Below are 15,523 nucleotides of genomic sequence, written 5' to 3'. Positions count from 1 at the left end.
TTTTGCTGGTCCTGATTTCAATATGGCTCTTTACTCTTCTTAAAAAACTACTTTTTATGTAAGGTTTTTTTTTTTAAATTATTAATGATAAAACATTGGAGCTTTATGGCCTTTGCTATAGACAGCTTAATTTACAGGCCTCTGAAAAATCAAACCTGATTTTTTCACACAACAATGAATGGATCTTGCTAGGTTATTCCATTTGCTAGGTTATTTCATTTGTTGATTCAGAAAGAACAGCATCATTTTGATTAGACAATTTTTGGGATTTTTTGTGCCACAATAATTTAGCATTTATCGCAAAAGTATGTATTTTAACCTTATTTTAAGTATGGCTGTAATTTTTAGTATTTTATAATAAATTTACTATGTATTCTTCCCATACAAAACTTTACCTTATTAAAGTCTTTGGAGTGGGGGCAGCGTAGTGGCATAAAGAAGAAAACTTTAGCGTAGACAGTAGGAGAGGGGGAGGGGGAGGATGGAGACTCATCCAATATGGGGCGGAACTTCACTTATGTCCTCCGTTCCCGATTTAGGAGATTAGACAGACTCTTTGGGCGGTAGAATGTTGGACCGTTTGAGTTGTGGAAGTTGTATTCCAAAATGCTTTATATTTTTAGTTATTGATATGTTTCTTTCATAGATTGTGGAATGGTGAGCCCCCTGATCCATGATTTGGATGAGCCTCAACTCATAATATGCAATTTTGATTAATTGTTTCGTGTTATATGCATATATTATTGTATATATGTTATTCTTAGTAATACATTTATCGAATTGGGTTCCTTTTTAAGACTTGAGATAAAAACTGAAACCTTAGCGTAAACAGTGGGGGGGGGAAGTCTCCCCCCTCACATTCGTAATCGAGCAGCCAAAGAGAAAGTAATGCCAATGAAAATAATCTGTCTTTTGAAAATATCCTTTTTTCAAAAGACATGAAAATATTCTTCTAAAGGTACCTGAAGTGCTATCTCGGACATTTTCGTTGATTTTTTGTTCCCGTTACTTTCAGATGTAAAATTTAGAATATCATCGAGCGGGTTTAGTCGGCCATTCCCTGAATAATTCACATTTGGAAAACTCACCCCTGGGAAATTCCTCCCCCCTCCAAGAACATTTTCTTTTCCTGCTGATAATTCCCCCGCGTTAAATTCCACCCAGCCGTGAAATATGCTCCCGCAAACATATTCCCAGATAATTCAGATAATTTCGGATATTCATAAAAATGGAAGCTGAAATTTCTACTCAACTTTTTAGGTCAGAAGCAATGCTATAGCGTATAACTGTTTCACACATTAATGATGGCCATTAGGTGGTTCAACCACTCTGAGGTTGAAAGTGACTATTTCTTCATTTACTTAAAAAAATTTTAGGGACAATGGCATAGCTGTGACACGTACATCGTTGGAAGTCAAAACAATGTGGGTGCTTAATAGATTCATAGAGTATCATTCTCTTACTTAAGTGGCCACAAACTTCTAAAAAATTAGTTCAACTTTTTTTTATTATAATAATTGGCAGAAAAGAATTCATAGACAAGTGAGAATTGTATTAAGGATTGGTTGTTAGACCGCGGTCGTCTTCAGGGAGTAGGGACTATGTACTTCTAATGAACAGTGTTTTCACTACAAACAAGAGTATGGCTACTGCCCGCTTCCCCTAATGGTAAAAGCATCATCCTCTTACTTAAATTAAGTATACAATAAATGCAAACAAACATACAATATATATTATTTTATATGAATAAATAAATCTTAAAACAAGTGAAATTTAAAATGAATATGCAAATCAAGTTTGAATCGAATTAAAATAACTACAAATAAGGAGTTTGGGTATCGTCTCACTGCAGAAGCCTTAAACTTACTGCCCCATTGGCGCTTTACGGTTTCTACGACACCGCCTTCTATAGAAACCTTATATGCCCCCAGGGCACAACTTAAAACCCTTGCCCTGAGGGTTGTGGAGGATTGTCCTCCTCAAAAATATATTTTATATCTGGAAATCAACTATGCTGAACGAAATGGCTATCTCAAAATTTTGATTGGATGTGTTTGGGGGAATGATGGGCGTGAGGGGGGGGCTAGGTGCCCTCCAATCACTTTCGACAATGAAAAACGGCCCAATACCTTTGAATTTCCAAACGATAGAGCCTGTTTTAAATTTTCTATGACCACGCCTTCTATAAAAAACCTTATATGCCCCCAGGTCGTATCTTAAAACCCTTGCCCGGAAGGTTGTGGGGGAGTGTCCTCCTCAAAAATATATTTTATACCTGGAAATCAACTACGCTGAACAAAATGGCTATCTCAGAATTTGGATTGGATAGGTTTGAGGAAATGAGGGGCGTCGGGGGGAGGGGGCTAGTTGCACTCAAATCACCTTTGACTATAAAAAAAGGGCACTAGCCCATTAATTTCCACTCGAATGAGCCTGTTTTGAAGTTTCTAAGACAACGCCTTCTATAAAAACCTTATATGTCCCAGGGCATAACTTAAAACCCTTGCCCTGAGGGTTGTGGGGGAGTATCCTCCTCTAAAATATATTTTCTATCTGAAAATCAACTACGCTGAACAAAATTTTGATTGGATGTGTTTGGGGAAATGATCGGCGTGGGGGGGGGGGAGGGGGGCTAGTTACACACCAATCACTTTCGACTATTAAAAAGGACACAAGCCCTTTAATTTCCAATCGAATGAGCCTGTTTTGAAGTTTCTACGACAACGCCTTCTATAAAAACCTTATATGCCCCAGGGCATAACTTAAAACCCTTGCCCTGAGGGTTGTGGGGCAGTGTCCTCCTCAAAATATATTTTCTATCTGGAAATTAACTACGCTGAACAAAATGGCTATCTCAAAATTTTGATTGGATGTGTTTGGGGAAATGATGGGCGTCGTGGGGGGGGGGCCTAGTTGCAAACCAAACACTTTGAACTATTGAAAAGGGCACTAGCCCTTTAATTTCCAATCGAATGAGCCTGTTTTGAAGTTTCTAAGACAACGCCTTCTATAAAAACCTTATATGCCCCCAGGGCATAACATCAAACCCTTGCCCTGAGGGTTGTGGGGGAGTGCCCTCCTCAAAAATATATTTTCTATTTGGAAATCAACTACGCTGAACAAAATGGCTATCTCAAAATTTTGATTGGAATGTTTTTTGGGGAATGATGGGCGTGGGGGGGGGGGGGCTAGTTGCCCTCCAATCATTTTAGACTCTTAAAAAGGGCACTATCCCTTAAATTTCCAATCGAATGAGTCTGTTTTGAAGTTTCTACGACAACGCCTTCTAAAAAAACCTTATATGCCCCCAGGGTATAACTTAAAACCCTTGCCCTAAGGGTTGTGGGGGAGTATCCTCCTCAAAATATATTTTCTATCTGGAAATCAACTACACTGAACAAAATGGCTATCTCAAAATTTTGATTGGATGGGATTGGGGAAATGATGGGCGTGGGGGGAGGCTAGTTGCCCTACAATCATTTTCGACTATTAAAAAGGGCACTAGCTTTTTGAATTTCCAATCGAATGAGCCTTTTTAGAAGTTTCTACGACGACGCCTTCTATAAAAACCTTATATTCCCCCAGGTCATAGCTTAAAACCCTTGCCCTGAGGGTTGAGGGGGAGTATTCTCCTCAAAAATAATTTTCTATCTAGAAATCAACTACGCTGAACAAAACGCCTATTTCAAAACTGTGAGTGGATGGGGTTTGGGGACGGATTGGCGTGGGGGGGCTAGTTGCCCTCTAATCCGGTTCGACGATTGAAAAGGGCAATAGAACTCTCTATTTCCAATTGAATAGGCCCGTTTTGATGTTTTTACGACAACGCCTTCTATAAAGACCTTATATGTCACCAGGTCATAACTTAAAACCCTTGCCCCGAGGGTTGTGGGGGAGTTCCCTCCTAAAAATACATTTTCTATTTGGAAATTAACTTCACTCAACAAAATGGTTATCTCAAAATTTCTACAGGATATGTTTGGGGACTAATTGGCGTGGGGGGGGCTAGTTGCCCTCCAATCACTATCAACTATTAAAAAGGGCACTAGCTTTTTGAATTTCCAATCAAATGAGCCTTTTTTGAAGTTTCTACGACAACGCCTTCTATAAAAAACCTTATATGCCCCCAGGGTATAACTTAAAACCCTTGCCCTGAGGGTTGTGGGGGAGTGTCGTCATGAAAAAAAGATTTTCTCTCTGGAAATAAACTACGCTGAACAAAATGGCTATATCAAAATTTTGATTGGATGTGTTTGGAGAAATGATGGGCGTGGGGGGGGAGGGGGCAAGTTACATACCAATAACGATCGATTATTAAAAAGTGCACTAGCCCTTTAATTTCCAATCAATCGAGCCTGTTTTGAAGTTTCTACGACAACGCCTTCTATAAAAACCTTATATGCCCCCGGGGTATAACTTAAAACCCTTGCCCTGAGGGTTGTGGGGGATTGTCCTCATCAAAAATGTATTTTTTTTATGGAAATCAACTACGCTGAACAAAATGGCTATCTCAAAATTTTGATTGGATGTGTGGGGGGGAATTGTGGGCGTGGGGGGGGGCTAGTTGCCCTCCAATCACTTTTGACTATGAAAAAGGGCACTAGAACTCTCTATTTCCAATCGAATGATCCCCCTTCGAAGTTTCTACGACAACCCCTTCCATATGAAGTGCCTCTGGGGAAAAAAAAATAATAAATAATAAAACATTGGAGCCGTATGTTCTTTACTATAGGCAACGCTACAACGTTGCCTCTGATTTTTTTTTTCCGCGTAGGGGATCATTCGATTGGAAATCGAGAGTTCTAGTGCCCTTTTTAATAGTCGGAAATGATTGGAGGGCAACTAGCCCCCCCCCCACACCAATCATTTCCTTAAACACATCCAATCAAAATTTTCAGATAGCCATTTTGTTCAGCGTAGTTGATTTCCAGACAGAAAATACATTTTTGAGGAGGACACTCACCCACAACCCTCAGGGCAAGAGTTTTAAGTTATGCCCTGGGGGCATGTAAGGTTTTTATAGAAGGCGTTGTCATAGAAACTTCAAAACAGGCTCATTCGGTTGGAAATTAAAGGGCTAGTGTCCTTTTTAATAGTCGAAAGGGATTGGAGGGCAACTAGCCCACCCCCTCACGCCCATCTTTTCCCCAAACACATCCAATCAAAATTTTGAGATAGCCATTGGAAATTAAAGGCCTAGTGCCTTTTTTAATAGTCGAAAGTGTTTGGAGGGCAACTAGCCCCCCCCACGCCCATCATTCCCCCAAACACATCCAATCAAAATTTTGAGATAGCCATTTTGTTTAGAGTAGTTGACTTCCAGATAGAAAATATGCTTTTGAGGAGGACAATCCCCCACAACCCTCAGGGCAAGGGTTTTAAGTTATGTCCTGGGGGCATATAAGGTTTATATAGAATGCGATGTCGTAGAAACTTCAAAAAATGCTCATTCGGTTGGAAATTCCGAGTGCCAGTGCCCTTTGCAATAGTCGAAAGTGATTTTAGGGCAACTAACCCCCCTCTCACGCCCACATTTTCCCAAAACACATTCAATCAAGATTTTGTGACAACCATTTTATTAAACGTAGTTAAACGAAGTTCCGAAAATTAGGTCTTTGAGGATGACAACTCCTCCACAGGCCTCACAGCACGGGTTGTAATTTAAGGATACTCCGAATCCGTCATATTATTTCTTATGGAAGGGATGCTCGTATAAACTTTAGAGAGGGCTCATTTGATTGAAAATTGAAAATACTTGGTCACTTTTTAGGAATCAAAAGAGATTGAAGGGCAACTAGCCCCTCTCCCTCCTCCACGCCCTAAACGCATCAGATAAACATTTTGAGATAGACATTTTGTTAGAATAGTTCAAAGTTCTGATAACAAAAACTCCGGTGTCGACACAGCCCACCAGGGCCCAGGGGTAGGCGTTGTAAGTAATGCCCTGGGTCATAGCTTATTAAGGGGGGTTTATAACTTATGGGAAGGGGTTTTGTATGGGAAGAACACATAGGAAATCTATTATAATAATCCAACTATAAGGTTAAAATACATACTCTGTGATAGATGCAAAATTGCTTCGGCACACACATTCCTATTAAGGTCAATTCCATACAGTCGTGATCCCTTTGTGTCAGCAAGTGAAATAGTATAAACCCCCTTATTGGAGCTATTTTTTCAATCCATTCAATGTTGTCAATCGCTGTCCACAAGTTATGCAAGCTGTCTATTGTTCATATATAAGGTTTTTATCAAAGAGGTAATCGTAGAGACTTTGAAAAAAGCCTCATTCGATTTAAATTGAAAGATCTAGATCTGTTTTTTAAATTCAAGAATAATCGGACAGTAAGTACCCCCCCCCCCCCCATGCCATAAAAACTTGAAACTTTTTGCAATAAAAAACGAACAAAAATTAATTAAAAAACGAACAGAGATTAAATAAACAATCAATGCGAACAAACATACAATATATATTAATGTAAATGAATAAATAAGTCTTAAAACGAGTGAAACTTAAATTGAGTATGCAAATCAAGTTTGAATCGAATAAAAATAACTACAAACAAGAGTTTTGGGTATCGTCTCACTGCAGAAGCCTAAAACATACTGCGTCATTGGCGCTTTACTGAAAACGAATTTTATTACAAATGTTTTCTTTTGTACTTAATATTTAAAATAAACATTAAAATTACAGTAAAATTTTTAACTGATGAGCTGTTAGGAATTAATATCATTATGCATCAAATATTCAGTTTAATTTATTAGTTCTTTTCAAGATTGGTCAAGACAAATATAGTTTCACTAGAAACAAAATTTGGATACTGCCCCCTTCTTTAACTGTAAAAACCTAAAGCCTTCTGCGTCATTGGTGCTTCACTGAAAACGAATTACTCGTATATTACAAATTTATTATTTTCCAGTTCTTACAGCATTGAAAATGAAAATAAAAATTACAGTGAAAAAAAATCTTGAACTGATAAATCTTTCAACAATTGATATCAATATATATATAATATTCAATTTGATTTTGTTTATACTTTCCAAGACTGTTCAAGAATCATATAGTTTTGCCATTTTTTTTAACTCTGCCATTTTTGGTAACAAAAATTATTCCGTATATGAAAGGGGCTGTCCCCTCCTCAACGCCTCGCTCTTTACCCTAAAGTTTTTTATTGTTTTAAGAAGTAGAGTTTTGAGAAAGAGATTAACTTTAGCGTAAAGAGCGAGGCATTGAGGAGGGTACAGCCCCTTTCATTTATGGAATAATTTCTGTTTGTTTTAAGTTTTAATGTTGCTCCTTACTTTTGAGTAAAAAAAAAATAATATTTAATACTGAACAGGAATTAACATTCTGAGAGCGTTTACCAATGTAAAACATTTTTGTTTCTTTAAAAAGGTGTTACTTTTGACGCACCATATATTAAAGCATAGTTTGAGTTTAAAAACGTCAAGGAATCCAACCACGTGAGACTCTGGTAGCAGCGATAAACGGAAATGACCCTCTCATATTATTATGCAAAAAGTTAATAGCGATGACCCCAGAAGACTTTGCCTGTTATACAAACAAGCCAGAAATAAACAATCAGGTAACAAATAAAAGTCACTCAATCATCATCAAAACTACAGTAGTGTCAGAGGATTTTTATTTTTTTGTGTGTTAACCACAAACTAGACAGAGAGTAACTTCCTATATCTCATAATACAATCGTGGCTATACTTTTCAAAACTTGACAGGTGGAAGTTAAGACTCACGATGAAGTAGAATTTTTTCCTGACCTTGACAACTTTTTCTCCAGAACAACTGGAATGGCTGCCTAAGGGCTGGATCCAGATCAACAAACCCTTCCTCATATCAGGTGGATTTTCCACTGCAAAGAACCATTGCCATTTCGACTTAGGGGCAGAGTTGCCCCCGCCATGGATTTATCCATGAAAACATGGATTTTCAACCCCTGCCATGGATTTTGTAAACGCCATGGATTTTTCAATAAAAACATGGATTTTTCAAGAAACATAGATTCTTTTTAACATGGTATGGAATCGGCGTCGCTCAGAAAATAAATCTTTACGGCGACCCAAACTGGGTTAGCGGACCAGCTGTCTCACTACTCGTACATCTGTGGCCACAGATGGCGCTCCACCTCCAGCTCAGCTGGACCAGCTGACGTGCTCAAGAAGTCCATGAAATTCAAAACTTCTGGAATGTGATTTGTTTTAACATTTTATCCATGCCCAAAAACAAAAAATCTGTCCCTGCTTTTGCCCCCACCAAGTTAAATTGGAAATGGCTGTAAAGGAGAGCTATGCGCGATAGAGATATCCCTTTAGTCAACCTCATTGGTTTTGCGTTTGATAATGCAAGTGTGATGCTCGGTAAACAAGCGGGTCTGGCTGCGCTTTTTAAAAAAGATGTGGTGTGGCTTGCCATTTTCGAGTGCATTTGCCATTCTTTCGCTCTGTGTTCGGCCGCTGCATGCGATGTTCTAGATCCTGAAAAAGAACAATTTGCTGACAACGTGTAAGTTTTGTCGCTTATAGCCCCAAAAGGAAAAGTCACTTTGCCGAGTGTCAGAAGTTCGTAGAAGTTGCCGAGCACGCAATACTTTACCCGTCGAAGACACGCTGGCTAGCAATGGAGCAAGTCGTGAAGAGGTTGCTTGAGCAGGGGGATGCTCTGAAAATTCATTTTCAGGGTATGCTCGCTGATAACATTTCCACAGCCGTGAGCATTTACGAGGGACCCGGGAATGTCAAGCTTTGCCTTTTTTACCTTTTTCTGGAGTATGTATTGCTAGTCGTGAACGAGTTAAATCTTGAATGCCAAAGTGAAAGTGTCAGGGTTCGCCAAATCTTAAAGAAAGTCTGGGAAATATTGAAGGACATTATGAAAAACTTTATTAAACAGGAAGTTGTAGACAGAACAAACCCATTCAAAATAAATGTGCGGTACCCGAACAATCTAACACCTTACGAAAACGTCTACTTTGGGCACAAGTTTCTGGCACTCTGTGAAGGAATTAGTGGAGACGCAGATTTTAGTCGCAAGTTGATTTCCGTTAAAAACAAGTGTGTCATGTTTTACCAAAGACTGTGTGAGGAAATCATTAGAAGGGTCGATTCCAGTGACGAGCGTTTAGTTCAGCTGGAGTGCATTGACCCAAAGGTAGCGGTAAGTGACCGTATAAATAGCTTGGTAGGAATTTACTCACGGTTTTCCGCTACCGTGAGTTTTGATATAGACCAACTCGACAGAGACTGGCGGAAGCTCAGAATTATCCGCGCTTCTCTGGGTGATTTGGTCAAAAAAGAACCAGGGGTATTTTGGTGTGAGCTTGGCAAGCTCACTGACGCTGGTGACAACCCCATGTTCAGTGTGCTGTCAGTGTTCATGCAAATACTTATGTCTCTGTCACATTCATCAGCAGCAGCGGAAAGACAATTTTTGCTGCTTAAGTTTAATAAAGCACCTCTAAGAAACCAGCTGGATCCCGAAACGGTGTCGGCACTCATGAGAGTGAATCAGCATGTCCCGGTTTCACGATATCCCCGATTCACTCATTAGGCGTGCTCGACGTCGGAAGTGAAAAAGGGAGAGAAGGGAAGTACCGTCACGAGCAGAAAAAATCCTTCCTTATGTGTTCGCGGTGAACCTTAAATGTTTTTTGTCGTTATTTGAAGTTCGTTATCGTTATTTGAAGTTCACGAATAGACCATACCTAATTGGAATTTGAATACTGGCTACAGAATGTAGAATACATATATAATTTTTTTATTTATTTTACAAATGACGTGAATCGATTAAGTTCTGTTCAAGGCACAAGGTCAACCAGCTTTTCATTCTTGCGCACCACGGTACTTCTATCAGAAGAGAGTGAAATCACAACAGTTTTCGATTCCCGTCACCTAGCAACAGAATGCCGTTTATCTCCATGTTGCAAGACAGTCGAGTCGGGGCACGAATCGGAATCCCGCTCTGTCAGAACCAAAAGTAAATAACAGTAGAACCCTATCAGGAGGTCCGGTTGCTCACCCCTGCTGCCATCTACAATTTAGTTTAATGTCTGACGGGACATAATTTATTCAAGGATTATCGATCGAGTCTAATGGAGGTCAAGGTCAATCGATCTGTTGTTGTTGTTTGGCCACGTGTAATGACATGAGGGATGATTTACATAATCGATGGGGGACTTATTGATTCACGTCTGGGGGGAATTATGAAACAATATGGTCATAGAGTCCCTAAGGAGAAAGATTACGTAATCGCTCAATGACCTCTTTTTCCAAGATCGATTTATTTGTTGTTTTTCTCGGATGTATACATCAAATTATGGATTTTTTATGGTTTTTGTCAGTGAGAATTTGAAAAACAGGAACTTTGTCACATGTATGGATGTCAACAGCAATTCATGTCTGTTATATGGTTTTCTCAGAGAGAATGAAAAAACAGGAATTTTCTCACTTGGATTTACATAATCGCTAGGGGAAATTATTGATTCACGAAGGGGGGAATTAAGAAACAAACATGGCTTCATTGTTGTTTGGTTAGCTTAACCTGAGAAATTGATTTACATAATCGGTATGGAAATTATTGATTCACGAAGGGGGGATTAAGAAACACACATGGCTTCATTGTTGTTTGGTGAGCATAGCCTGAGAAATTAATGTACATAATCGCTATGGAAATTATTGATTCACGAAGGGAGGAATTATGAAACAAACATGGCTTCATTAATCTTTAGGCCTGAAGGATGTATTTATTATTGTTGTTTTGGACAAGTGCATGCTAGGGGTGAATGTCAAGGTGTCATGGAATAGGAAACCGGAAGTACATGCATCCTTTCTCAGCCAATCAGAGAGTCGGATACATCCTCCTTCTCAGCCAATCAGAGGCCTGCTTACATATGAGTTCCCCGTTACATAACAATTCACCCTTGAGATTTCGTATATAACGGGCATGAAATGTGATTAAATTATCAGAAAGTTCCAGAACACAATGGATAGAACACATGAAATTATTGATGAACTTGAAGCCTTGGCAGCCGCAATTAGCAATGTAAGTTCTGTTTTAATTTTTTATTTTCAAAATAAAATTGTTGTCCGTGGTCACCCTCTCCTATAGTCGGGTAAACCCCCCCCCTCCCCCCTAGACAAACACCCCTATATGTTGTTTATACTCGATAAAAAGCGTAAAATACACTCTTTTTTCCTTACGTAAACCCCATCCTTCCTTCCCCCATCTGTTCACGACCTTAATTCTGGTTTTTTGATAAAATCCGTATCTTATCTAAAAGCAACTGTCAACTTTCTGTCATTCCCTTAAAATACTGTCCGCTATGGCTTTGACTTACAGATTTCTCACAACGATTTAATTATCTGATAATTACTTACACTCCTTTAAAGTATATCCGGCTTTGCTAAATATACAAGAATTTGGATAGCGGCTTAACCAAAGGTTTCTCTGAGAAGGCTAGTTTCGTGTGAAAAGAGAGATTATTTTTAAATAACCTTGTGTGCTTACAGGCTTTGCGTAATTCTATGTGGTATGGAAGCATGGAAATGAGTTATTTCCAAAATTAATGCCTAACAATATTTTTAGGACATTGGTGAAAGGGGGGGGGTGGACAATGCCTCAAGTCTAACACCTCCATTGTAAGGTGAAAACAAACTGTTTCTTCGCGTTAAAAGTAAGGGGGTGGGTTTAAGAAAAAGATACATTGCTTTATTATGCGTAAATTGAATAGCATTTTTACCATATCTTTCGGTGGGGGGAGGGGATATTTGTCCATGCCTTGTCTCAGGGAGATTGTCGGGGGGGGTTATGGTCTGTGGGCTTTGTTTCGGTGGGTGTGATAAATATAAAAACTCGGCCAGCTTTTTGAACGGCTCAGAGAGACGTATTTCTCAGATTCAAAAGAACGAGATACATGTCGGTGGGGGTAGGGGATTTTTGCCCTTGCATTGGCGCCGTGATATAGACCCTGGGGGGTATTGTTTGGGGGTGGTTGTTCTGGGGGGTGTGATAAATATAAAAACTAGGCAGGCTTTTTAAAGGCTAATTGACCCTTATTTCTCATATTAAAAAGTATGACAAATCTTTCGGTGGGGGGAGGGGATATTTTTCCATGTCTTTTCTCAGTGGTATTTTCCGTGGGGGTTAGGTTCTGGGGGATGTTTTTCTGGGGGTGTGATAAATATACAAACTAGGCCGGCTTTTGAACGGCTCAGTGAGTCGTAATTCTTCTTTCTCAGATTCAAAAAAGGATGCAATTAGTATATTTCACGAAATTTTTTTACGTTGTGCTTTCTTAGTGATAAATGCTATGTCTAAACAAAATTACATGGATGTTGATACTAACTTTCTTTATTTAAAAAAAAGGGGCATAATATTTAAATGCCAACCTTTTCCCTTCCTGTTCCTGCCACTTGTGAAGAATTTTTGCCCTCTCCACTAAAGAAATCACAAGAGTACGAAACACTACCATCCATTCTTAAGTAAGGTGGCTCAACCCCACAACACGTGCATCCATCTGAGCGGACAACACTGCAATCAGGACAAAAACTAAAGAGTAAATGGACAGCTGCTTTCTATGGACTACCTGTCCCGACTACACAAAGCCCGCCACCGATGGTGCAACAAGTTTCGCCTGGACCTTCGGGCATTCAAATACTGCAGCCGGGATATGCAAATGTAAGCGTTTTTTTCCTACCTATTATATAGAAATATCTATCAATTTTATCCAACTATTATAGGCCTTTTCCACATGCAACATTTTCGAACACTGCGTAAAAGTATATCTCAGTGGGAATATTGAAAGATTTTTTCTCCCCAAATGAAATCTAATGTTCTCCCATTTGAATCATGACAAGTGCACGCATTCACCCTTTTGCTAAATTAAAATAGTGAAGCCAAAAAAAGACACTATATTCTGGTCATAGTAAGGTTAGGTAATTTCTATTGCGATATAAACGAATGCTTCGCCTTGCCTATACAAATATTATAAAAAAAACTTAATATCTGAATGAGTTGTGTATCATGACCGGAGATGGCTATCCTTTTCAATGCATGATTTTTCCCCAGAGCCGATAAAAAGTATTAATATGAAATTTAATTTGGAGGACTTTTTTTAACATAATAAAAATCTACTATGTCATGTTTTCACCCTTTTGATAAATAATATGAGCTAAGCCCCCAAAAAAAAAGACAATTTATTCAGGTCATTGTAGGGAGAGGTAGTTTATATTGAAATATAAAAAAATTGGTCTCCATACCTATACAAATATTACAAAAAAAAAACTTGTTATATGAATGAGTTTTGTATCATGAGAGAAGATGACAATCCATTTAAAATCATGGTTTTTTCCCAGAGCTGATAAAGATTATGAATATGAAATTTTTTTTGGAGGAATTGTTTTAACAAAATCAAAACCTACTATGACATATTTTAGATTGTAAATATCTTATACTAATATAAGATATGTCACAGGTCCGAGAAGCGCTGCGGGCCCGGGAAGCGTTGCGGGAAGCGCTGCGGGCCCGGGAAGCGTTGCGGGAAGCGCTGCGGGCCCGGGAAGTGCCACAGGGATGCGCCACGGGCCAGGGAAGTACCATCGAGATGCGCCAAGGGCCATGGAAGTGGCACAGAGAGTCGCCATTGATCAGGAAAGTGTCACAGGATGCGCCACGGGCCCCGAGAAGCGCCACGGGAAGCGCTGGGGGAAGCACCGAAAAAAAATAAAAAAAAAAAATTTGAACACTTTGAAAATAAACGAACAAATTGTCGCCTTCTATGTCATATCTTATATTATCTTCATTTGTATTAACCAAATGTTATTAAGCAAAAATAATCCAAATTTTAAAAGCAGTAGGGATGATTTGAACACTTTGAAAATAGGCTATCTTTCATCTATAGGTTGTCCTGGTTCCATACTCCCCATCTCCCCCCTGCTCGTCAGTTGGAGAAGGAGAAGAAGATGCACATGTGGAGCTCCCCAACAATTCACTATGGGATGATTTACATCAAATTCCAGATAATATAGATGAGTTTCTAGATGATTTTTTAACTAATTTATATAATAGCATAGTTGAACTGGGGGACTTACCGTTGATAAGTCCAAACACTGTGAAATTTTTGGACTATTTTACCCGGGACTTAAAAGGGATCCCTCCAGCCTCCGATCCAACCTCGACTCCACTTCGAACAGCTGAAGTGGAGACTTCACCAGATTTTTTTGAACCGTTGGGAGGATGGGGTCATAATCACGCGTGAGATGAGGGTACAATTCTCCTAGACTTTCAGCTGTCCAACAGAATTTTAAATAATATAGTTGTTTTCACTGCATCGTTTGGTGATCCTTTTAATTCGCTTTTGTCTGGTAATTTTGTCAATGACCCTTTAGAAATTGTACACAACTATGTAGAAAAAATTCGTGCACTTCTGAAGAATCAGATTCAATTGTGGGGGGGGATAGATTCAATTAGGGTTTCCGGTGTTTTAAAAGTTTTTTATTTAAATGAGAGGAAAAGCGAGGTTTACTATCATTTTGTAAATTCCGAGATGCGTTTGGTTTATCCAAATTTAGAAAATTTTGGGGGAGCTTTCTTGGATTGGGTAGATCAAATTATAGCGCATCTCGAGAACTTTAATGAAAATGGTAGTGGATCTCTAGTTCTTTTTGTTGAAAATTTAAGCGTAAATATATGTAAATTTAAGAAAGATTTTATTTTAAGAGGGGGGGCTGGGTATGAAAGGGATACAGTTTTAAATTATAATCCGGATCTAGTAGGTTGTCAAGGTGTCCAGCGGATTAGTTTTGAAACAGGTCAAAAGTGTTTCCGATATGCTTTCCTCATATCAGCATTTGAGCCTCTAGCTTGGAACGCTACCAAGACGAATTTATATCACTGGGCTGTACATGGGAAGGAAGAGTCCAGTTTTACCATTGTAGATTTTTCTTCTTTAGAGGGGAAATACCCAGTAACGCTAAGATCCATTGATATTTTTGAAAGGGCTAGTGCCCACTTGCATATTGGCGTTACTGTGGTACAATATGAAACTGAATTTGAAGATGGAACTCGCTCTAAAAAGAAGGTGGAGGTCTTCCCCGTAAGGGGTCCCTCAGTTGATTTGGTTAAACACTGGGTTGGGTTGTTATACACACCGCCTAGTGAACCGAATGCAATCGGACCTTTTAACCCTATCACTGACATTAGTAGAGTTCTGGGGGAGGGTAAGAATAAGGGGACACATTTCTACTGTCCAACATGCCTCTCTAGATTTTGGACTGAACTAAAGTTACAAAATCACATGAGGCATTGTAGCCGCCACGGCTACCAGACAGTGGAAACTGTTTCAGGGTATAGGGCAATTCTACGTTTTAAAAATTTTCAGAAGAACCTTCTCCAGTGCAACAAAATATCTTTGGACTGTGAAGTTAAGCTGGTGGAGGTGAATAACCCCCAATATCCAAACACCAGTCCATTGTGGTGTCCTACGCCCACGCGTAAAGAGACAGGTCTAACACA

At 39.2% G+C, this 15,523-nt stretch overlaps 2 protein-coding genes across 6 annotated transcripts in view; one reads left to right on the top strand and one right to left on the bottom strand.

Annotated features, from left to right (window-relative positions):
- LOC148947711 (calcium/calmodulin-dependent protein kinase kinase 2-like) overlaps positions 1–15,523 on the bottom strand; it is a 404,349-nt gene that overhangs the window by 287,417 nt on the left and 101,409 nt on the right. The window lies entirely within an intron of this gene.
- Positions 12,575–14,267, top strand: LOC148947712 (uncharacterized). The gene is made up of 2 exons (XM_089095743.1): positions 12,575–12,688; positions 13,911–14,267. The coding sequence occupies exons 1-2, from the start codon at positions 12,626–12,628 to the stop codon at positions 14,265–14,267; spliced, it is 420 nt and encodes a 139-aa protein (XP_088951869.1). The 5' UTR covers positions 12,575–12,625.

This window comes from Artemia sp. Qi Xiang Cuo, chromosome 10 (assembly GCF_049724085.1).
Source record: "Artemia sp. Qi Xiang Cuo chromosome 10, ASM4972408v1, whole genome shotgun sequence".
In the NCBI taxonomy this organism is placed as follows: domain Eukaryota; kingdom Metazoa; phylum Arthropoda; class Branchiopoda; order Anostraca; family Artemiidae; genus Artemia; species Artemia sp. Qi Xiang Cuo.
Note: the sequence above shows the minus strand (reverse complement) of the source record. Positions and strands in the feature narration are given on the sequence as shown.

Excerpts from the sequence above, each read along its gene's own strand:
- LOC148947712 (XM_089095743.1), top strand. The coding sequence starts at position 12,626 with ATGGTGCAACAAGTTTCGCCTGGACCTTCGGGCATTCAAATACTGCAG. Across the intron at positions 12,689-13,910 it reads TGCAGCCGGGATATGCAAAT|GTTGTCCTGGTTCCATACTC; the intron begins GTAAGCGTTTTT and ends TTTCATCTATAG.